Raw genomic sequence first — 25,148 nt, 5'->3', positions numbered from 1 at the left:
TGGTCAACCGATTCCAGCGAAGTGTAGGAAATGGCGACCTCTGCTAGTGCTTTACTTATTCTAATAATAATTATGCAAACGTAACAGTGTCAAAAGTATTTGCCCGCTGACAAGGACATTTTTTCCTGTGGACTTTTTAAGTTTACCCACACAAAATACTGGAAAAGCACCATGTGTATACTTGAAAGTTTTATTTTTAGCTCTTTGGATTATGTACATTTGTTTCCATAGCATTACAGTGGCTACATCTCAGCATGTGGCAGATTGTATGCAAACATGACGTCCTGCTCGGAAACCGCAGCATCATTATGTGAATTCCCCGGTTTCTCCACCTCAGTGCTGGCAGCTTGTTTGTCCCTGGATCCCTCCACACCGCTCACCTCTCATTCCCTGAATATGAGATTCGTGCTGCTTCCTCTCCTCCCCGGCGCTGTAATGAATCCGCGGATTCACCCGAGTGCATCCGGGAGCTAATGTGACATTTAGGAATGCCTCGACTTCACACAGGTCACCCGTACTTGAGATTAGAGCACACTCGGCTGCTTTATTAACCCCGAATTGTATCCCGGTGTAATAACTTTGAGGGAATGAGCTTCTTCTTTCAGCCCGGCTCGTATCAGCGGCTCATTTTCCTCTTCGGTGTGACGCCGGAGACTTTGAACCGTAAATTAGGAGCTGGCTTCAGACACAACAGCTGCCGAGCTGCCGCAGAGGCGAGCTCGTCTTCCCTCGCTGGTGTTTATCTCCTCCTCGTATCTCTGGCTCTCTGCTCTTCATGGGAGGAAGATTCCTTGTAAGGAAAGCAGTTTTTTCTTTATTTTTTCAAAGGGCACAGACAACCTTTGTTGTTAGTTCTCTTTTTTTCACAGTTTAAGAAGAAACGGCCTCACCCAAACGCCTGATTGTCACTTAATTAAGAAGCCTACAGTGAGACACTAGCCTCCCCCCCTGCACGCGGAGACTTGAGAGACTAAGGCAGGCCCTCAAAGCGGCGGGATTCAAGAGAGGATGTGTCACATTTAGTGCCCGTCGGAGATGCACTGATTAATAAAAATCAGCTCCTACAGGAGGATGTTTGAATCAGTCAAGTGGCTGAAGATGTGTGTGTGTAGTTGTTTGGTCTTTAGGTGATTCCAGCGATGACAGGTGCTCCACACGGAGGCCAGGTGCAAAACAGATGAATAGCTTTATCGTTTGTTTAGTTTAACTCTTACACAGAGTGATCAGAATGCAACTGAGCTAGACAGTGCTACAGCCTTGTGCATGAGAGGTAGAAGATGAAAGGTAGAGACCGAGAAATCGCTTATGACCTTTGTGAATTGACGTCAACAGAAATGATCAAACTCGTCGAATCCGGTCAGCGAAGCACATTTTTCTTTTATGATTAGACACACAGCTGATGGGTTTTTTCTTATTTCCAGGCACCTGAATGTTACTTAGCAGAAAGTAGCACATCCTAGAAAACACTTAAGTATATTGATTACAATGGTATTTAAAAGATGTTGCAGTGTAATAAATCTCATCCAGCGAAATGGTATTCAAATAAGTCTATTCAAGACCTTTGCAGATTCCTCAGGATGTATTTTGCACTTTCTATGTTGGATTGTGCGTCATAGAAAATAACATTGATAACTAAATACTTGTGTGTTTGTGTGTGTCTGCAGAGCTGGAGGTTGCAAGGATGAGCACCGAAGGAAATTTACCCGATCTGAAGTTCCCACAAACCGGAGGACAAGGCAACTCCATCCTACTCTCTGCCAACACGCTGAAGCAGCACGGACGAAACGGTGAGAATTCTGTTAAAATCGAGTTTTTTTTATTGGTCCCTTATTGTTGGTTTGAAGTGTATCCGTGCCTCACACAGAGTTTCTGTTATTTTACAAACCGACTGTGAAAGAAATCCTGTTTTATTGTACTGCTTGGGGAAAAAAAAACGAACCCGACTCGAGCGATCCTCCGCAATTAATCAAAATTCCCTTTTGTTACTTTTCTCTTTCCCGCTTCTGGATGTGACATTGAATGGTGCCGCGGTGGTTTTGTTGAAATTTCATTACTCACGCCGGAGAATTGCTTTCAAACCGCTGCCCCAAATCCTTTTGTTGGGCTTGCACGTAAAGAACAGGAATAGCTCTGCCACCTTTTAAATAAGGCTCCGGCTGCAGAACTATTTATGTTCGAGTGCTGCGTCTAAACTGTAATTGAGGCAGTTAGACACAATACATGGATACGTCTTCAGGAACAACGCGTTTTTTAGACTTTATTATCAGCGCACGCGAATCAGAATCGCCTCCAGCTGCGCCCGCCGCCTCTCGACGAGATGACTCCGTCCACGTCCAGCCGGGCCCGGGCGGATCATTAAAGCAGGGTGGCGGATATTCCTCCACCGACATCAAGCACCCAAATTGTTTTCTTTTCATCTGAGTGAGTGATCTCGGTATCGGCGGGAGGGAACTTTCTTTCATATCACTGCTCCAAAGTGAGACAGCAGGAGGGGAAGGAGATGTGTGGCGGAGAGAGAAAGAGAGGAGGGGAATTATTAACAAGAAAAATGCTGGCTTTTGTCGGCGCAAATAGAAAAGTGGGAACCGAATTCTTTGAATACCAAATTGAAATCGATGTTTGTTGATGCAGCAACGGTTTCTCCTGTTTTTCCCATTTTTTAAAAAAAAAAATTCCTGCCGGCCCCGACACTGGTTTCTGTTTTGACAGTTTCACTACATACACTTTCTGATTCCTGTGTTAAAAACACTTCAGCTGAGGGATTGTTTCCAGTATTGTTACTTACAGAATTTTTCCCAAGTGTTGCCGGAGCTCAGCAGTTCAATTTATAAGCCCTATAAGTAGTATATATATCTGGGCTGCTTGGATGGAGGAAGGAAAAGAACCCAACAGATACATTCCTGTCACGTTATTTCTTATAGGTTGGACCTGTAGCTCCAACATAAAGGAATCTTAAAGCTACAATATACAGTTATATTTTCCACAATAGAGTGTTTACAGCTTCGTGGTGACAGCTTGAGGCCGTTTACCACAGGTTCTTGCAATTCCTTCAACACTGAGGTTCTGTATTCGACACCAGTGGAATGCGATCAAATTCTTCTAATGACCTTCAACACACACCAGGAGCTGCTGACATCCACCTACCATGTTTTCATTAAAGCTGCTTTAAGACGTGAACTGACGATGAAATTTAATGTGAACATTGCACATACTAAGAACGCAGCAGGAGGTCAAATAAATATAATTGCACTGATTTGATAATTGGGGTTTCAAGAATCAATATGACTTTCAATATTTGGGCGTCCACACACCTTTGGCCATATTCTATATTCTGACTGAGCCTTTTCTCCAATCGTCCCCCTGCAGGTGAGATCCGGATTGCCTTTGTTCTGTACAAGCACATCGGCATCTACCTTTCGACGGAGAACGCCAGCATGAAGTTGGGCAGCGAAGCCCTGGCGACCAACTACTCCGTTATCGTCAACTCGCCGGTAATCACGGCGGCCATCAACAAGGACTCCAACAAAGTCTACCTCTCTGACCCGGTCATTTTCACCATCAGGCACCTCCAGGTAAGACTCTGCATCCGCGTGAGCCTCCGTGCTTTTACTTTGATCTACCTCCCTCCGCCTTTAATATGCCTCTCTCTCTTAAACTATCTCGATAGAACCAACCCATCACGGTTTCCTTTATCCCTGAGGCGCAACTAAAACCCACAAATTCCATCTCCAAGCGAGAAAATTGAGTTAGAATGAGGAAGTTTTGTTCAAAGAAATGTGTGAAGAATTAAATCGTGCAAAACAGAATTGCTCGCAAGGTGTTGCCGGGGATGCATGTTGTCATTTATTAGTCTGAACAAACAGCAGCCTGATCTCCTGAACAAATAGCAATCTTACTGAGCTTCACTGGAGGCCGCTGAGTCATTGTGGGAGTCGCGACTTCTCCCTCTTGACTCCATTATCTTCTCCACACTCTGCTACCCTCCAAATATCCCTGTTTTGTCTACAAAACAGCGCCCTCAGCGATTATCAGGGATGTTGAACAGCCAGGGGAGAATTTGCGGCAGGGTTTCATTCGTAGGAGGGACCTGGTCGGAAGCAGCGGAGACAGAGGCAGCACACGGAGGGATAGAGAGGAAAAAAAAGCTCCTGGATGTCAAAATTAAATGGCTGAAAAAATGTCAGGGGGCAATGTCAGCGTAGTTATTGCTGTGACTCACCTGCCTTAAGTGTAATTTGTAATTTGCACTGTAGATCCAGTCATTTTACTGTTGGTCAAATGTTGGGGCACCGGCTCTTTTATATCCCTGTCTTGCTCAGCTGGAGTCATTTCAATAAAACAGTGCCCTTTTGGAAAAGTGTGTTTTCTACACCCTGGCCTCTTCCACTTAGTAAACCGGAGAGCCTCTGGAAAGGTGCTGCCGATCATATTCAAGGGCCATAAACATGCACATTTACATATAGAATATGTTTTGTTTACACCGTGGGCTTCACAGTGAATCATAAAATCCGCATGATTAAAGTTAAACTTCATTGGATGCAATATTCCCTTTTTTTTTGCATTGAGTGGTTACATTTAATCAAGACCTCCCACTTCTCTGGTGAACTGGTGCACCAGTCAGAGGGGTTATTAACCAAGCGCTCTGATAAGCTGCTAATTTGTGGCTGTGGGCAATTATATGTTTTGCTTATTCTGTTCTGAGGGGATAAATCCTTTTATAATTTGTTGTATTTGTATTTTTATCATCCTTTCCTTTGTTAAAATTTGGCCCTCAAGGCTTAATCATGCTCAACATTTGATATGAATACAGAAATGGACGGATCTCTACTTCTGAGAGCTTACAGATACAGAAGAAACAGAGCATTACCACAGGAAATTGTAGCAAATAGTTCAAGCGGTGCACGAAGAAGACAATTTAACAACGGTGCACTTCCTACTTACTTCACCCGTGCCCAGAGCCTCTCCACGCATTCTAGTGGATGCATTTTCTAACATCAAGGGCAGAATAAATTGACCTTAAGAATCCAACCAGCTCTTATTGTAGCTGTAAGAATGCATCCATGAGTCAATGAAGTACTGTACATGATGTATTCGGCTTCCAGAACCAATCCGAGTTATTAGTCATTACCCAAATCAACTCAAACTTGCCTTCGGTGGAAAGAACCACAGTAATCTTGGCTTGCTAAGCAGGGGTTCTTATTTTTCCCGGTTTCCTACTGTTCTGTCCCCGCCTCTCAACCATGTGGCTCTGGATCACTGGTCTCCTGGGACCACGATGGCGATGTGTCCTCTAGTTATTGTTTCGCTTCCTTGCTTCACCACTTAATGGGACCAATTAAAGCCATTAATGGGACAGAGGTTCCGTCCTATCTCCTTGCTGCCGAGTATTTTACACAGGGTTTGGGTGTGTGAAGGGTAAATTCAATCAGCGGATTCACAGAGGATGAACCTTATTAGGCTAATTACCCCAGAGCAAGTGTGAAACTATGAAGTAGTGCAGCTCCTCGCGTGTTTATGAGGAAGCAGACGTTGTTAACCTTGGATGCTGCAAGCCAGCAAGCAGGCGCACTTTTCTTCTTCTTTTTTCCGAAGCTACAAAAAAGGAAATCGGGCACAAGAGGCAAAGGCTGTTGATGTATCTATTTATCAGCGGTTATGTGTTCGCTGTGCTCCTGTGTTCCACAACCCCAGCGTCGCGAATGGCTTTTTTACGAAAAATGGCGAGCGAGAGAGCGGGGAGGCGTGCTCGTCGTTAGGGCCGCAGCCCGGCGCAGACAGAGGTGGTGCCCATTAAACAGTGGGGCGGCCCATTGTCACGCGGTGAAAGTTAAAGAGCAAGGTCAGAAAAACAGGCATGCGGCCGCTTGATGCTGCATGACAGGAAAACCACCTGCTACTCGGCCATGGGTTGCATTTGGGGGAAAAATAGCCTGTTTCCAGGATGTTTATTTTGGGAGACAAAGGACGGTAGAAAATGGACGAAGCTAATGTCTAATTAAACCCACATCCCTGTGTTTCACTAAGTGCAGAGACACCATGATTCTCTCCTCTTAATCACCCCTCTTCTGTTGATTCTACTGATTAACCTGTGTGTATTTTTGCTCTCCGAACAGCAATCCAAGGAGAACTTCAACCCCAACTGTTCCTTCTGGAGCTACTCCAAGAGAACCATGACTGGCATCTGGTCCACGCAGGACTGCCGCTTGCTGGGCACCAACAGGACCCACACCACGTGCTCCTGCACCCATCTGACCAACTTCGCCGTCCTCATGGCGCACGTGGACGTCAAGGTAGGACAACTTGACTTCACGAGGGATGCACGATTTGAGAAATGAAGTCAAGAGAAATGAAAATGCATGATCCATCACGGTCCGTTCCAAGTTCAGATGAGCATTTCGAATCGAAAGCCCTGCTCGAATAGTATTTGATTATCACGAGGAACTACTCGACCCGTCTTCTTCTTTTCATCTTTGTCCTCTTTTATGTTAAATTGGTTTTGTGCAAATTCTGGCTGTAGAAAGCTCTTACTACCAGGTGTCTGAAAATAACAGAAGGTATATTTGTCACTTTTTTAAAATAATATATCACCATTGTAAAATTCAAAACTACATTCCAAATGACTGGTTGACTTGACCTTTAGCATTAACTTAGCTAAGCTAATGGCCCAGAGTAGAAGCTCTATGTAAGCACACGGAGTGGTTTATTTTACCCACTGGAGCTGTGCAAATATACAACATAGTATTTCTACTTGTATCTAAAGCTACATTTTACTTAAATATTCATCAAACTGTGTGTCTGGAAGTTGTTTAGAGCCAAACCTAACTGTATTTAATAAAGGATTAAGTGGGAATACATTTTACAGTCAAGCCAATAAACCCTGTATCCTAACATTACAATTTTAATTAGGCTGCCCTGGTCCCAACTGCTGCTTGTATACAAGTGTGTATTTATTCATTTATTTATTCATATAAAGGAAGACAAATTCAAACATTTACATCCTATCCCCACATCTCAGTTTTCTCTCAGTGCACCGTGTGTGTTTTTGCCTTCAGGGTAGCAACAGAAACTAAGTGAAACCAGTGAGTACAGTACAGTGCGTGTGATTGTGATTAATAAGTAGGTGCTAATGATGGTTGTGCAGAGAAAGAAAGAAAAGTGATTTGGCCTCGAGGTTTGTGTGGAGTGACGAGTGTGGGCAGCTCGCTCTCTCGAAAGAAGAATACGAATGGAAAGGAGCCGGGTGAGGAGTTCAATAATGGGGAAACATTTACAAATTCGGTGAATTACAGGTCAGGGAAAGAAGCTGAAGCTGTTGTTCTGACGCTGACGGACAACTTCATTATTTCTGTTGCAGGAAGTTTTGAGGAGCTTTCTGCTGACATGGCAGAGACGTTATTTATATATCTGTCGTGGCAGCTGTCTCTCCAGAGCCTCAGTCCTGAATCAGTGGGAGGGAAAATAAATACATACAAATAAAATATCTCATCATGTACACAACCATATACCAAAATTGAAAAATTCTACACACACACACACACACACACACACGACTTCTCCCAGCTAAAGAGGGCTACTGTTTGTCACTCGGCGGCGTGACTCTCAGTGCAGCTAAGCTCTCCGCGGGGCCGACGCCAAGTCTGGAATAGAGAGAGAGCGGCGAAGAATGGGAGCCTTCACGCAATGAAAGCAAAGCAGCGAAAGAGAAAAAAAAAAAACACAAGGAAGAAAGAAAGTAAGCAGTAAAAAGGGGCGCTTTCAGTCCAGCCGATCCCTAACATTTTGGAAAGCCTGGCTCGCTTGTGGCTCAGCATTCACTGGAGGAAAGTGGACGGCGGTTACACCCCGGTTCTGACTGATAGCGTTTTTTAGTTTTCATTCTTTCACCGACGCCTCTTCTTCTTTATCGTTTCGACTTGGCTGTTATAAAAGGCAGCTTGTTGGAAGTTGCTGCCAAATGAGAGATTCTGAGTCTTTTTTTATTCGACAAACTGTCACTGGGTTGTATCTGTGAACGCACTGAATGGAGGGACAGTGGGAGGGGGTCTGTGCGTTCTGTGTGTGTATGTGTGTTTGTGTGTGCGTGTGCAAACAGGAGAGAAGCAGAGAGAGACATTTTATGAATTGATGTTTTTTGTATCCATGGCAACAGAGCATACCATAGCTCATGCTTTGCTTTGTTATTACTCATTACCCTCAGAGCAGCAGATTATATTCTAACCTTGTTTATTTCTCAGTGGCATCTCTGGAAGAGGGGAAAAAAAAAAATAGATGGGCAGGCTGTAATTACAATTTTCCTTTGGAGGACAGAGGCTCGCTACAGTATCACCACCATCTTTCATCTTGTTTGGGGGGGGGTGTTTACGGCCCGACCGATTACGTGCGCGCTAGTTTAGAATAATCACGGTGTTATATTACGAGATCTTTACGTTCTGCTTAATAACCCGTCGGCCGCATCGCAGTGTCACATTCCCACCGCCGAGTTATGATTGCATCCCGAGTGCCACATACTTCACTCAAATTAGAAGAGGCAAAATGTCCCCGCCTGCGCATGTGACATTGCCAAACGCTGTCATTTTGTCCTTGCCGGTGATTTCAAGTTGCCGCACGGCTGCTGCCTCTCCAGCAGCCCTAAATTCAAATGTGCGTTCGTGTTCCATCGCTCATCCGGTAGAGGAAGGAAGAAAATGACGCCGGCAACTGTGTGAAAAAGTTTGTTTGGAGGAGGTGTTTTTTTACCTGTGATGTATCTTGGTTTGTAAATCACAATAATTACACATAAATTAGGTGTAATCATACCCAGCGACATGTTCTACCGGCTTTAATGTGTTTACCTTACATAGACTTTATGACTTCTGGCTGAACTTTGTCTACTTTGAGATTTGTTATAAAACTAATGTATGTGCATTCATAAACTTTCTTAACAATAAGCCCTAATCAGTAATCACACTCAACCTGACGTTGATTGTGAGTGTGGGCAAACTAAGAGAAAAACATTGCCCACGAATTCATATTCATAAGCAGCCCTTCAAGTAGAATGCAGTGCAGAGAATATATGTAACATTATTAGACACGCTCATCAGTGGAGAAACTCCAGACTGTGTCTCATCGGGATTAATTACGTTTGAAGTCAATTAGTTCCTCGGAATACTTTTTAAATCACATATTGTGGATGTGGGAAACGTCGTTGGAGATTTCCCGCGCGCCGGCACCCAAAGATGTTCAGAGCTCTGGCGGTTTCTGATGTAATGGCCCTAACCCAATCAGCAGACGTGAAATCTTCTTAAAGCCACGGACTCGCGAGGACTCATTAATGGCAAACGTCTCAACCGAGCCTCCCACTCCTCAGGAAGGCGCCCACTCGCCCGGTATCTGTCAGGCGCAGGCGATCAGGTAACCGCCACTTAGACGATCACAAGGGCATCGAGTGGCGCCTGTGTCGCCACTCGAGCCCTTTGTTTGCTAATTTTCGAGCTATCTCGCCGGGGAGAGAGCCGATGCCTCCGACTGATTCTGCAATCGGAGCAGAGGAGCGCCGTCGGCCGCATAAACAAATTAAGACGGCGCTCGCAGGCGGCGGCAGGCAGCTGCAGCGGGAGATTATACGTCTCTTTTGTCTTCTCTGAATGAGCGCACACGGGGTGTTTCTGAGGGAGCGGCGTGAGAGTGGGTGTTCTTTTGATGTGACTTTGCTGTTGATTCTAACCTCAAGATGTCCTGACATCGAGCCGGGAGACACTCAGGGCAATCACAGATGTAAAAACTGGATCCGCAATAAGTGCATTCCACTCGACGCGGTGTCGAAAGGGAAGATTTAGCCATATCAGAGGTGCACATTTCAAAATTAGATCCTTTTACTTGAATTCTGTTCGCTAATAGAGTTTCAAATGTTGACTTGTTTTTGATGCACAGATCAGCCTCTTTGTTGCGTGAACCTTTCTGGGTCGCTTGTGCTCCTTCCAGGAGCCGAATGAATGTCACAACACATGCGCCACAAACCACTATTCCATCAAGGTCCGCTTTAGACATCATTTTGAAGGTTCCCCTAATGGCTCGTTTCCATTCAAGCCCTCGTGGCTTCTTATCCAACCCTCTCCTGGATTTAAGTCTGCCATTTGTGAGGGACAGCCAGTGGGCATTAAGAGAAAGAAAGAGATCTTTTATATACGGGCTGAAGCCCAAGCCCCAGCTCGAGAAATATAGACCTGCTCTGGTTCCTCCTACAGGCCATTATTTACATAGCAGATATGTGCGCTGAGATAGGCCCCAGGGAGGCATTGAGCTATCGGTAAGTGGCACTGTTCCCGACAGACCAGTACGTATAAATCAGTGGCACGTCCCGATGGATGATGGAGGGCGTGATATTTGGGGAACATCCATCACTGTCCTGACCGAACATCTCCACGCTGGCACCATCAGACAGCAACTATGATGAGGAAGGACAGTCAAGGTTGGTTGTGTGTTTTATGATGTTACATATTGTGTAGGCGCGGCCCCGGCACTGTACACACAGCGGGTCTGATGCTCGAGATGAATCTATTTATATGTTTAAGGTGCAGACGGGGGGAGACAGGGAGCATGTTAATTGCCATAGCAACCGCGATACATGTTAGACATAGTTATCTCAGCTTGGGGAACAGTCTGACGTCAGGGTCATGCGCTGAATGTCAGACGCCGCCACCGCCGCCACACAAGCGGGAATCTATGTCCCGGCCCCTTTGAAATGTGGCAAATTTGCCCGGATGCCTGATTCATGGGCCCTCGCCACCGCTGCTCCTCATCCCTATGCATATCGTAAATCCATGGTCATACCGTGTGGTGAACTTGTCACATGACTCCCCGCGGCGGGCCACTGCCCCTCAGCTCAAACGTCTGCTCTGCCCGACCGTATTTCATGAGTCAAAGAACCGGCTCCGGAGGCATATAGGGAGATTTATGCATTTTAATTGGATTGGCTTCATGGCCCCACGCTGAGGGCGGTTCTTTGAGGTATGAACGATTGATGCTCTCCTCTCTTTTGCCACTTCACCCTCATGGGGTTTTTTTTTTTTTTTTTTTTGTACAGACATGATTCCGGAGGTTCTGGCTCTAAACACCGGATGTCACGCTAATTAAGTGCATATGATTTGATGTCGGTTTCAAACGGGTCGGCGAAAGAATCGCCCCGGCGCTCGCTCGCTCGCTCGCTCGCCGCGCACCTGCACCTCCTCGCCTCTCTGCTCGAGGCGCCGGGAAACCTTATTCTGTGCTATATGTGAGCAGATGACTGGCAAAACCAATCTCCACAGGCGGCGGCGGAATGAGAAATATGTGTGTTTAAGAAATAAGAGAGAAGTGCAGGTGAGAGAGAGATTGGAAGACAAATCGAATGTGTACACCTCGGACGGCTAAGCAGCATGGACGCCGCGTGACTCGGCTTGTAACGGAGTGAGTGCATTTCAGAGCAAATGATGTCGGCCCACTTCGGAGACCCCTCCACAGATCCCTCTCCTGGAGGTTTTTGCAGGTGTGAGGTGAGGTGCAGGCGCTCTGCAGATCACATCATTTGCCATCCTGTCCGGGCACGACTCCCAGCCAATGGGAACTTCTCAGCAGGAACCTTGGGGCCCGGCGACGTCTCAGCCATCATCCGCCCTCCCAGAACAAAGAAATCACGCCACAGTAAATCCATCACCCAGGTGTAGATGCACTCCCCCCCCCCCCCTCCCCTCCTCTCTCTGCTTCCACAGCTCCGTCTCTTCATCCCCTCGTTGCCTCTCTCTCTTTCTCTCCGACCCGGGCCCCTCTCCAATTTGAAGGTGAGATGGTGATGGATAGAGCCACCGGACGGCTCGCTAAACCTCGGGGTCCGCTGGCGATACGTCCGCGGCCACCGCACCCCCCACCGCACCACCCACCCGCATCAAAACCTCTGTCGTGCAGCGGACGGAAAACCGACCCACGTGTCGAGCACGCCGCACAAACATCAGCATCTGTTGCCACCCAGCGCGTAGGCACTCGTCGAAAATAAGGGGGCTGAAATCAGCTTTGCTTTCATGCAGACTGGCATATACACACACGCACACACAGACACACACACACACACACACACACACAGACGTCTGCTCCATATTACGTCTCGCCGACGTATACACAACGGCTCATCAGGCAGGGAAAATCAAAAGAGCGCCTTCCCCAGACTCGAGGAGCACTGCGGCTGTTATTGTACCAGAGCCCCTTAATGATCAGCATCTGTTCCCCCACCCCCCCCACCCCCACCCCCCCCACTCTCTCTGCGAGCGTTAGCTGAGGGTTCCACTAAACAAGGCTTTGGTGCCGTACTTCATCTCCCGAGATTCCACACTGTAACCCCGACTGTGTGTGAGGGTGAGAGATGAGAGGGGGGAGAAAAATGGCCGTCCCTCTTCTATCCCTTCCCCCCCCGTTGTAAATCCTGCTGACTGTGTTCGAACCACGACTTATAGAGTTGCTTGTTTTTTCTTCATATATGTTTATTAGTTTTCGAACAGGTAATACAACACAAAACAAAAACAAGACAAACATTTGGCTCACACACATATTCAAATCCATACAGGCAGAAGATTCAGGGGTCACATCCTATACAAGTAAGAAAAAATTAATAACGGATAAGTGAAATAAAAGTATACAGAAATAAAAGTAAATCGATTCAATGGTAAAACAGAGTGCCTCTTTTGAGGCAGAGCATTCTGAGCTATGATACAAACCCTCTTGTGAGAATGGTGGAAACATTCAGACCAACGTATAACAGAGAGGGTTCCCATGTTTTACGAAAGGCATCATCATTGCTGTGAAGTTTACATGTCAAATGGTCCGACACAACATATTCAAATACAACCCTTTGCCACTGAGCCTTAGATGGAGCTTTATCTGTGATCCAATTCAAAAGAATACACTTTCTAGCACAAAAAGCAAGTGTCTGATAAAGTCTTCTTTTAAATTTGTCAGTGATGGACATGTCAGATTTACCAAGTAGCAGGTATAAAGGGTTATTATTACTGTTAATAGCAGGCAGGTGCACAGATAGACCCCTAGTGGTGCTCAAGCACCAGCCCTTTTGCCCTGGATGAGAAAAGTGCCCTTCTGCTGGAGTCCAATTTTTTCCTAATTTATCAATATTTAAGAATAAAAATTACTCTCTCTGTCATCAATTCCCCCCAATGTGTTTTGATATCTGACGGGTTATTTATTTGAGTTCTTGTGAGAATTTCGCCCCAACATGCTCCGCGCGCTCACCAGCCCCCGCTGGCCCCTCCCTCCTCCTCCTCCTCCTCCTCTTCCTCCTCATGCAGCGCTGAGCGCCAGACGGCTGCAGCGTGCAGCCACTTCTCCTCTGACCCGCAGCATCAGACACACAGGTAATGACGCAGTGTGTGCAATCCCCCGACTGTGTTTGGTGATGAATTAACCACAACATTAGCGCTGAAAACATTGAGTCGCAACTGGTCCGACTTTTCCTAAAAAATAAACTAACAAAAAACTCACGAAATCCGTGATTTCAAAGCCTTTCCAGCTGTTTACTGACGTTTTTCATGTTTAATGAAGAGAGAGAGGGAGAGAGAAACAGGCAGACAGACAGACAGACAGACAGACAGACAGGCAGGCAGAGAATTTAAAGGCAGTTTTACTGTTCTACAAATTAGGCTAGTTTTGTTTCATTTAAAATCGTAATTATTGAAATGAAAGGTAGGTCTTAAGTTGAGCTACGTGAGGTATATATTGTGGTATATTATAATGCTGCTTATACTTCAACTCTGTCAGAAAACAGTAAACAAAAATGTGTGTACTGTGTTGTCAGCTTTATAGAGATTATGTAAGTCACTCTTGATTATTATGCACAAAATTGATTTATCTCATTTACAAAATTTGCAGCATAATGCCAAGAAAAGACAAACTCCAAAAGCAGAAGGACAGGGAACTGCAGCAAGCAGCTCAGGGTAGCATCTCTCTTATATTTTGGATCAGGCCATCAACTAGTAAAACAAATGAGGGAGAATCAGTAAGTTTTTATTTATTTATCATTATTATTTTTAATTTCATAAATAATTTTGGCGATGGGTGCCCTTTTTTTTGGTTTGAGCACCTGCCCCCCAAAATGTCTGTGCACGTGCCTGGTTAATAGACAGAATCTTATTAATTTCCTGCCCTATGACCTGCCAAAACTGCTGTATTTTTCTACAATCCCACAAACAATGTGTCAGAGGTGCTTGTTTTTAAAAAAAAGACACACTCGACATACAGAATGCTTTTGCTTTTGATTATTTCCTGGCGTAAGCAAATATTTTCTCAGACTCGCAGAGTACCTGCCGGAGGCCGGGACTGATTCCACAGTCTTTGATATCAAACAGCTGAACTGTACTGGAAGGCTTCTGGGTAACGCACACAGTCCTCAGTGCTTGACGTACACTCAGTTGAGGGGGAGTATATCTTAGATTTCACATGTGCTGTTTTTTTCACCGCCTGTCAATGCTGATAAACCGTCTGCCTCGGAAACTCGCGGTGACACCCGAGCTCCCCGTTTGATCCTCATTAACATTCAGGTGTAGTCGTCCTGTCAAAACTCTGAAGTTCCAACCCATGTAGTGGCCCAGGTGCCGGCCGGGCTGACAGTCGACTGGAAGGAGGGCTGGCAGGTTTCTTTAAAATTACCCACACCACCCGTCTCCACTTTCACTTCCCACTGTTTAAATCAACGCCCAGCGGGAACGAGCGAGAGAGGAGGACCATTCCTTTGGGAAATTAGAGAAGCTTCAGTCGCTGACCAGAGTGTTTGGCTGCAGTAATTATGTTTAGTTAATAAATCAAGATGTCACTCTCTGGGTTTAATCTCCATATAGAAGGTTTTTTTTTTTTCTCACATGTTTTGGTGTCTGTCCCGGCACATGAGGCAGAGCTGTCAGAGGGAGCTGCTTCTGGGAACATCTGCTCCAGTAATGTGTGCTTGTGCGATGTTAAATATTTTCGGTTTCCAGCCTTTCTTGTCAGACGAGAGCCCCCCCACCGCCACGTCAGATGTCGACACCCACCCCATCACGCTCCCAATGTGTTCGTCTGAAGTGCTTTTTAAACTGGTTGTTATTTAACTATTAACAATTTGGAAGTGGGTGTAACAGATGATGTTAGGATTTGATTCCACTCGACCTCTTTCGGTGGCAGAGTTTGCATGTTTTCGTCTTCCGCGTGTCGCCCGGGTTACCTGAACCCATCAGGCAATTATCCGACTATGAGAAAATAAAGTGGATTACTCAGGTAACGTGTCCAAGCCTGACCCCGAGCTCAAATACTCTTTCAAAATATTTGTTGGCTCGGCAAGGTCGTTTTGTAACTGATGCGTATGGTGATGTTGTCGAATTGGTTAAAAAAAGATTTGAGATTACTGCATTGCGGAGCGGTAGCTTGGAAAAGGCTCGGGTGTGACTTCTTGTAGTTCACTCTTTTCATACTTGCTCTGTTGTCATAGAGCAGAAGCAGAAAAACATGCAGATGAAAACAGCTTTATTGGGAATTCGACTAATAAAACGGTGTATATGTGAGCGGAGAGAGTAAGAGGAGCAAACACCTAAAGGGATGAAACCAGCCGACGAAGACAATCAGGAATCTGCTATTAACAGATCTCCACTCTGTCCTTGATTGACGCATTCCGGCCACATACTAGGATTTGACTTGGTGTTTAGAGGATGTCTGTATTTTCTTTTCTCTCGGTGAGTTCCGATGTTGCCGCAGACATCTCGGTTTCAATGTGCCTTTCCTCACGTCTGCCTCAGTCTCCCTCCGTGCACTTGGCTTTTACGGCCCGTTGTAAATTTCCTTTTCATGGCTGCGGCAGAATTACTGTTGGTCCTCATCCATCCTGTAAAGCCACAAGCGTAATGTCAGCAAAAGAAGGGTTTTTAGCACCGGAAAGTAGCCGCTGTGGCGAGAGACGTTTTGAGAAGAACCAAAATGATCAGATGGCAACCGGTGAAGTTACCGAGCGTGTTGTGGTCTGATTGTGTTTCCTGTTTGCCACGGCCTCAGACACCTGTGGCCTTTCCGGACCGCTCACTTTGTTTTACTCCATCGCCCGAGCAAAACGAAACAATGGGGGGGGGATTTTAGATTGATTCAGCCTAACTAATTCATGATTCATATCCACCACCTGTGGCTCGCCGTGTTGGGCTTTATTGGATCCACTCACTCCTCCTCCCTCCCCTCTCTCTCTCTCTCTCTCACACACCCCAAATGGAAATAAAAGCTTTAGGGTTGTTGCTGGGATGGAATGGTGATATAACTTTATGGGCGCTTTTTCATTTTTTCCCATTGATTGTTTTTTTTTTTTGATTGTTTTGTATTTCTCCGCTGTACAAATGAACCCCGGCACACGGTGTGCATATATTATCCTTTCCTTACAGTCCAGTCAAATATCATCTCCTCTGGGACACGGCAATAAAGAAAATATATCTTTCCAAAGCCTTGACAACTCTCTCTCTCTCTCTCTCTCTCTCTCTCTCTCTCTCTCTCCCCCTCTCTCTCTCTCTCTCGCAGCACGCGGACCCCGTTCACGACATGCTCCTGGACGTCATCACGTGGGTGGGGATCCTCCTGTCCCTGGTCTGCCTGCTCGTCAGCCTCTTCACCTTCTGCTTCTTCCGGGGCCTCCAGAGCGACCGCAACACCATCCACAAGAACCTGTGCATCAGCCTGTTCGTCGCCGAGTCCCTGTTCCTGGTGGGCATCAACCGGGGCGACCAGCCGGTAAGACAGCTGCTGCTGCTGGAGGAGACATGTTGCACCACGGTCAGGTATTGATTTATTTAGCACCACTGCAGAGAGGATGCAGCACAAAGAACAGCGAGAAACCTTAGAATGAGATAAAAGGAACAAATTCATTTGATGTTGTATGTGCTCTGTTGTTCTCGTGTAATCCTGTCGACAAACAAACAAATCAACCAACCGAAAAATGAACAAATGGTCTGGGAGAACACAGAACCCCCTCGACGGAGGTAAATATGCACGTAGACATGTTGGGAAATACGCTTTTTTGGCTTCCATGGTGATAAATGATGAAGTAAAGTTCATTTCAAGTCTCAGACGTACACTTCAAACCTGTGTAATTAGGTAATTTCATACGTTTGAAGGTGTCAAGCGATGCAGTGGCTTTAAAAGAACAAACGCGAGAAAAAGACACCGATGTGAACATTTTGTTTTTAGCTCATGTCGGCACTCCACTTAAAATCGCTCTCGCTTTTTCTTTAGATTTAAGAGCCTCTTCGTTTTGTCTTCTGAGAAGCTGTAACCTCTGGTGTCACGCTGCACTGTGAGTGCTACGTCCCAGCGAGCGCCAGCGGCCCTGAACACTTTCTCTCCTGCCTGCCTCCAAACACTGAATGAGAGGACTTGGATCTCTTTATTCAACAAACGCTCCCTCCACTGATTCCAGGGGAAAACATAATCTCACACCGACACCTGCCAACACATCGAGATCTCTCTCACACCGCACATACTCTTTCTCATACGTCATCCGTTAACCCCAGAACTCCCTAATCTGGATTATTCAGCTCAATATTTAAATATTTAAACCTTCTTCTACTATAATAACCATAGTTTGCATTACTTCCCTGTGAGGGCTCGGCTGTGGTAGCAGGTGGAGGCGCCGCTGTCACCGCTCAGTTACTGTCAAGCGTTGGCGCTCTGCACTCGCGCCGCGGACGAATGCGGCGCCATTACAAGCGTACAGGACGAAGGAGGGCTTTATGCCACCTACATCTTTTTTTTTTTTTTATGCGATCGTGCCATTTTGGCTTGCTAATGAGGCAGAGCACACAGTTAGCTTTGCACTCGGTGGGGGAGGCTGAATGACGATAAATTTAGTGTCTGAGCTCAGAGTGAAAAAAGATCTCGTGGCTATAAATTCCTAATGGGGTCACACGCTGGAATACATCCTACTCCTCGTAGTCCTTTTTTTAAATAATTTGAGTTGTTTATTTCCTGTCATTCTCCGTGTCGTATTATCCCACACGGTTTGCAAATCTGTTGCCGGAGCAGCTCCTCTGTTCAACCTCACGTTTCCCCAAACACGTTTATGTTTTAGCTCATTTCAAATATCACTTTAAGCACCTGGTCCAAAACTCACAGGCCGTACTTTAGCAGCAGAGCTACCTTCCGTGTGAAGTGAAAGCTAATGCTTTGGCCCTACACCTTTCCCTTCCATTACATTTTATGGATGTAATTCACAGCCCGGCTCTAAGATCACTCTCCTGGACGGCAATTAATGTCCACTCGACCTTTTAGATATTTAATTGGATCCATTTCGGTGACAAAATGCAGTGGTTAAGCTCAACTGTGCCAATAATTATATCAATCCATGTAAGTATTGTATCTTATTATTTTTTGGGGAAAGAGAGTAGGCGCACACAGACGCAGTGTTTGTGTGTCTCGTTTGTGTGCACCTCTCAGCTCAGGAGGTGTAACTATATTATGTGTGTGCACCCGGCGTTTTGTACACAATGCGGTGAGTTCCAAATGGCTTTTGGACGGTCGACTTCCCTCTCTCGTTCCTATCTCTGTTTCGCGGACGCCAGCCACCGCACGGGCGCGTGAGCCGCAGCCATCTCCTGCCAGTGACTACAGGCAAACATCCAATCACTTCAGCCAAACAAAGCTTAGCATTGCTAATGGTTGGGAAGACACAAACATGGAGAGGTCAGGACAAAAGCTGCTCCATCGCAGCCGCACCCTGCCAGGCGAGCTCCGCCCTTCAGCAAGGCATTTAATCCTCCTGAAAACCAGCTAAACGCCCCAAAGTGATTGGATTGAAACATGTTTTCTAGGGTTAATTCTCATTTCGTTCCCTCTCTCTCTTTCTCATTCCTTTTCTCATTAAACTTCCCCAGATTGCCTGTGCCGTCTTTGCCGCCCTGCTCCACTTCTTCTTTCTGGCGGCGTTCACGTGGATGTTCCTGGAGGGCGTGCAGCTCTACATCATGCTGGTGGAGGTGTTCGAGAGCGAGCACTCGCGACGCCGCTACTTCTACCTGGTGGGCTACGGAGTTCCTGCGCTGATCGTGGCGGTGTCGGCGGCAGTGGACTACCGGAGCTACGGCACAGACCGGATGTAAGTACACGTGATGCTAGATTGTGAACACATCATATAAAGGACGGCATGATGGAACCTTTTGGAGAATCATTTAGGATAATTTCACATAATTTGTTCTGTGATAAAATCAAAAGCCACAGTGTTGAAGACATGAGCAGCTTCCTTGAAAAGTGCATTAGTCCACTTTACCCACACATCTTGTCAGACGTGTATTTACTACACATCAAGATCCATTAACCAGTCATGTGAAGTAAGGAAGTCATATAATGTCTTCTGTTGCTCTGGAGAAGTCTAAGAATACCTGCTTTTTTAAGCGGACGTACGTGTCTTATCGATTTATATACTGCAAAAAGCAAATTGCATTAGGGGAATCATTGGATTTTTGGGGCCCGATTCATAAATAAAAATAAATCCTAATTCTGAAAATGGCATTTCTATTCCTTTAAGACAGATAAATGTACTAAGGCTTGGAATTTTGCAGTTTAACCATAATCTTTTTTATAAATAACGATGAATAAATAGAAAACACGAATTCAACCAAATGTATCGATCGTAAATTAAGTTTAATATAAGTGTTTTCTTTATATTTTTTTTCTGAATTTTTTTATTCAGGAAAATGAAGATTGTCATATTAGTAAAACGCAGATAACAATATGGTTGTGAAAGGCTCATAGGAATATAGATCTGGCTCTTGTCATTTATCTGTTGAGATGTGATACTCAGACATAATGTGTGTTTTTGTCTGTTATTTTTCCTGATATTATTTATTAAATGTGTCCAATGTTTTTAAAAGAAACCATCTTAATCCTTACTAAAACTTCCAGAGTATTTGGAAAACTTTCTTGAATCTGGGGATTGAGACGACACTCTGTTGGGTTCGGAAGAACAAGGAGAAAGGAAAAACCCACTAGTGTGTCCCTGCCTCACCACATCTTTGTGTTAGTCGTCTCCACCCACAGAGACCCCGCTAACAACTTAAAAACTGTTTGTGTTGTTTTGAGGGGGCTTCAACAACGTCGCGGGCGACACTCCAACAGATATCGCTCCTCATCAACTTTTAATGAGGCAGAGCGGTTACTCAGGCTGAGCACATTTCCCCCACTGCCGAATTGACGTTGTTTTGACAGGGACAAATGTAAACCTCAGAAGATGGCGTCACTGGCTGGATATTGTGGTTTGTTTTAGAGTCGTGCAAATTACAGCACGGAAACGGAGAGATTCCGAGTTTGAAGGAGAGATTGATAAACAGAAAGATGGTGGAGAGGAGGAGACGGCCCTTATGTTTCCTGGAGAGACCCAGTAAGATATAATTCCCCAGCACTTCCCTCTGAAACACAAAGTGGTCCATAAAGCAGAGTAATGTCGAGCAGAGGACCGGCCTCCATCCCTCTCTGTTAATCTCCCACCCATCTGAAAATAATGAAGACCAGCATCAGCAGTTTGCCTCCGAGATGTTTATCATACACACGCATGTACACACACACACACACACCGCCAAACGAACGCAACAGTGCATCGGTAGATTGGCGGAGGCAATAGTTCTTGGTGATGGATGAGGTGATAGCTGCCACCGCCTGAGCCTCGGCATCATGTGAATAATTAAAGCCTGCCACCGGTGGAACAATTATACGCCGCCATTGAAGGATGAGGGAAGGGCCGCGGCGTGACACGTGCCGGAGAGGCCACGGAGTCCTGCCGCAAATTGATTTCGGTGGCCGTGTTATCGCGGGGGTGGCCCTGTTTTGTCCAGAAATATCCAACAAGCCGAAGTGGAAAGTGACCGCGGGCGCGACAGATGAATGAGCGCTATCGTCCGGTGACTCATAGGAAGCGAAGCATGTGTAAGAACAAGGCGGCGGCAGCATGAAGGTCAGCGAGCTTGTAAAGTCACCTCTTCAAAGGCAGAGATCAAATAATCTTTGATCTGTGGAAGGGAAAGTCGGACTTCCATTCACCCACTCGCTGCAATAACATGCGCCCTCGAGCAAGGCACTCCGCTCGCCTCCGCAGTCCAACGAGCCTGTTTCATGGTCGGCTACATGGGATTCTGGGTAATCCGTTAAATATAATGAAAGTAATAGATCAACCATCTGTAAACTCAGTGGATGGAGTTGAGCTTCAGTGACGTAGCTGCTGCTAAACGGGTCAAGTGTGTCGAGGATGCAGAATACGAATAAGTACGAGTCAAGGTTCTCTGTGGAGTTTTCTTTTCAATTCATCCAGTTTACATTCGGTGTTTCCTTGAAGGCCAAGGCACACGTTTAATTTCCCTTTCCCTCCAACACTTGCAAGGTCAATGTGTTTTGTATATTTCTTTATTGTTAAATTCTGATCTGCTTACATTCTATTGGATTCTACATCTTCACTTTTTTGGGATGCAAGCGAGTGTTACATGTTGAGGGATCATTTTTGTCGTGTTAGTGGTTTTTTATCTGTTTTGAATTTGCGATGGAAATTGTCGTTTGGCTCTTTACGAGAGTGGCACTCGGCTGAGCCTTGTTTATCATCTGATTATCTCATGTTGATTGTCTGACTTTCAGAGCGAGTTTATGGAATCGTTTCTGCTCGTTCCTGACAGTGACAGTGAAAATGCAAATTCTTGTTTTGTTGATGGGATGATTCCTACCGGAGTTTTTTTATTTATTCCCAAAAATGTTTCTCCCACTGTAAATAAACCATAGTGATTACTCGTGTTTGTCTCTGAGCTGAAGGATGTGAATGAGCTAAAACATGCAACAGGATGAACAGCCTTTCAATTTGCCTTTTTCTTTTCTTCTTTTTAGTGCAAATGCTCTTTGTGAGATTTCAAGGACAGTTATGTTATGCATTTCTGCTTTTTATTGTACAAGTACAAAAGGTAGAAAAGCAAAGAAGTGGCTTCCCGACACGTTCCGCTGCCTCTGTCTCCCATGTGACCTTTGAGTTGCACGTTGGAGTTGAGCGAGAGAACTTCCTTATTCACAATGCTGCTTAAAATCAGTCACAGAATATTGCTCCATTGTGCAGCGAGTGGTTAAAACAGCACAGGATACAATTAATACATTTTGAAAAACAACACACAGCTCGTCATCTTCCTCGGCCGAACTTTTCTCGTTGCTTCCTCTTCTCATGTGTTCAGCACCACACGAATGTGACATAAGAAGGGGACATCGAGGAAACATTCTAAAACAAAAGAAAGAACCTTCAGCTCGTGCCGGCCACCATGAATTTACATCTTTCTATGATCTCATGAAGAACAAGGCAACAGAACAAACAAAAGGACCTTCAGCATAATTTATAACGGCGATGTTGAGCATGCAGTTTGATGAGCTGCCCGACTTCTGCGCCTGTTCTGCGTTCCCTTCTTTGTGAGTCGTTTCCCTTATCCGTAGAAACAAGTGAGCTGGAGACATATCAAGTTCCTGTTATGACAAAAGAAGCATTCTGGGTTTTTTTTGTCTTGTCACTTCTTGCACAGTTTTCTCCTCGTGTTTGTCTGCCAGGTTTTTTTTTTTATACGACAAAAAAGCGAAGACGTTCAAACCCATCCGTGGCAATTGAGGATTTGAGCCTCAATGTCTTCTTTGTGGGCTGTAAATAATGAAGACGCCTCATTTTGTTTTTTCCTCCGAGGGAATGGGACCAAAATAGCAATCATCATATCATAGCTCATTATGTTCGGCTTGGTTTGCTGCAGTATTTGTGTCCTCAGAGAATCAGAAAACTGTATTTTCCAAAAAGTCATATTTTTGAGCGTCATGCTGTATTTTTGAGATGTATATATTGGCTCATCTTTGCGTTTTTGTCTTCAGCACCCCCGTCGGTGTTTAAATCCCAGCGGTGTGTTCCTCTAAAGTGCCTCACGCACTTCACTTTGCCTTAACATGCAACGGAATTACATTTAATTCTCTGCCACTTCCATTTCCCCTCTCTGTCAGCCTGAATGACAACGCCGCCGTACACACTGTAATTTTCCAGTGGCCAAAAATGGAGGCGTGTATCTGCTGCAGCAGCGGAGATTAAAAGATTAATAATTCAACCACAGGACATGAATCAAGTTTTTTTTTCTTTTCTCCTCGCCCTTTTCCTTTTTTTTACCATTTCAAAGAAGAACCGTCACCTTCCGCCAGCCCTGTTGCTTCTGGCCTGTATTTATTTCTCCCCGGCGGAGAGGAATTGACTATCTGTAATGTTTGGATGTGAAGTATGAGGTCGGGAGAGCGCTTTATTTCATTATTGACATAATTACAGCAGGACTACAGTCGCGGCGGTTAACACGAGCATGTTCGAGATGTCGAGGTCTGCGTGGGGCCGTGTCTGTCAGGGTCAAGGTCAATCCAATTCCTTTGGAGTGATACAGTTAGGATTCAATTGAGAACTAATTGAATCATCCATAAATTACCCTGTGTGATCGTAATTTGCTTCCTTAACCCGGCAAATTGGAAAAAAAAAGAATTGAACTGCAGTCTGGTCACTGTCAGAAATCTTTAATAACAGCTGCAGCTATATGGTCATAATATGTCAAGCTCATCCCTTTATCCTGTTTTTGACCCGTCACTCCGGCCCCGGTCTGGATTTCCATCCTCTAAAGCAAAGTATAAACCTATGATCTCTTTTTTCTCTCTCTCCCCTCTCCTCACTTTCTCCACTTCCATTGCAGTTGCTGGCTTCGCCTGGACACCTACTTCATTTGGAGTTTCATAGGACCGGCAACCTTGATAATTATGGTAAGCGTAACCCTCCCTGTCTGCTCATTAACCCTACTTAGCCTGCGGGTCGTCGCTTTAAACGCTCCGCCGAGATCCCTTTTTTTTTTTTTTTCTCCCAGCTCCCATCCTCCCTTACCCTCTATGCCCTGTTGAGCATGTTTGCCACCGCCGGGCACGGAGACGTCGAGAAGAACGAATGAGGGGGTGCAGGGAACATATCGCAGTTTGTTACCCTGCTGCAGTCACCGGTTCTGGAGGGGGGGGTCGGGAGACTGAGAGAGGGAGAGTAAGAGAAGGAGAGAATGAACTCTGCTCAGTATGCAGTGTTGGAGTAATCCGCACTGCCATTATGATTGATTTTGTTCCCGTTCCAACTTGTGCGCTGCCTTTTTCCATCTCCTCCTTGCAGACACACACACACACACACACACACACACACACACACACACACACACACACACACACACAGGGCTCTGGGTGCAGATACACGAGTTTCACACACAAACTTTATGTGTCTTTCCCCAACTAGGACAGCCCTAATTCTCTAATAAAATACCTCATTTATTGATCCCCCTACTTTAAATCTGATGCAAGACTCGTGTTCTTGCTAGATTTTAAGTTAATGCCAAGTTCTAAATATCACTGTGCCACCAGAGATTTGCTCCTAATTGTCCGAGACACCACTCAGCTCTGATAATACATATTTTGGAACCAGGAAATTAACCTAAGAATATCCCCAGCAATGGAAAAAAAGGGGCCACCTACTCAAAATACCAAAAGAAAATGTGATTCTCCAACATTTTTATTCCGTCTCCTGCCGCCCGGCAACAATCTGGTTGCTAAATCCAGACATGAATAATGCACTTTCACGCTCCAGTTTGAAGTAATCATTCACAATTCATCTCTGTGAGCCTCATGACTCACTGTATTTTTTACTTTTAGATTTACAAACACGGGTTTCTCTGCAGGAAAGAGGGCGAGAGCTGCAGATCCAGTTCTACCCATGGGCATTTGTTGAGGTTATTTTTTTGTAAATGTAAGAAGAGCGAGTGGAAAGCTCACTAATTGCTGTCGATTTTGAGGAGTCATTCTGAAAAATAGCCGCACTGCCGCGACCAGATTTGAGTCAACTTTCATAATAACTGACTCGCTCTTGGAAATAATGAGATATGCTAGAGTGGCTCTCTTTAATATACGTTTAGTTTCCTTTTGATACGCAGCAGTCAAACATAAGCCAATGTTTTATTTCCCCTACTAATTACAGTATGTTTGGCAAATGTAGGTATAAAAGTTCAGCTCACTGAGATGTGCTTGATTTGTTTGTCATTTCTATATCCTAATACTAGTAATAATATATAACACATTTTATA

At 45.3% G+C, this 25,148-nt stretch overlaps 1 protein-coding gene across 1 annotated transcript in view; it reads left to right on the top strand.

Annotated features, from left to right (window-relative positions):
- LOC133028790 (adhesion G protein-coupled receptor L3-like) overlaps positions 1-25,148 on the top strand; it is a 144,576-nt gene that overhangs the window by 100,998 nt on the left and 18,430 nt on the right. The window contains exons 10-15 of the mRNA XM_061095824.1: positions 1,665-1,787; positions 3,367-3,572; positions 6,114-6,290; positions 16,540-16,749; positions 18,888-19,108; positions 23,730-23,796. Coding sequence (XP_060951807.1) covers positions 1,665-1,787; positions 3,367-3,572; positions 6,114-6,290; positions 16,540-16,749; positions 18,888-19,108; positions 23,730-23,796 — 1,004 coding nt within the window. The remainder of the gene's footprint in view (positions 1-1,664; positions 1,788-3,366; positions 3,573-6,113; positions 6,291-16,539; positions 16,750-18,887; positions 19,109-23,729; positions 23,797-25,148) is intronic.

Source organism: Limanda limanda, chromosome 22, assembly GCF_963576545.1.
Source record: "Limanda limanda chromosome 22, fLimLim1.1, whole genome shotgun sequence".
NCBI lineage: Eukaryota > Metazoa > Chordata > Actinopteri > Pleuronectiformes > Pleuronectidae > Limanda > Limanda limanda.
This window is presented reverse-complemented; position numbering and strand designations above follow the sequence as displayed.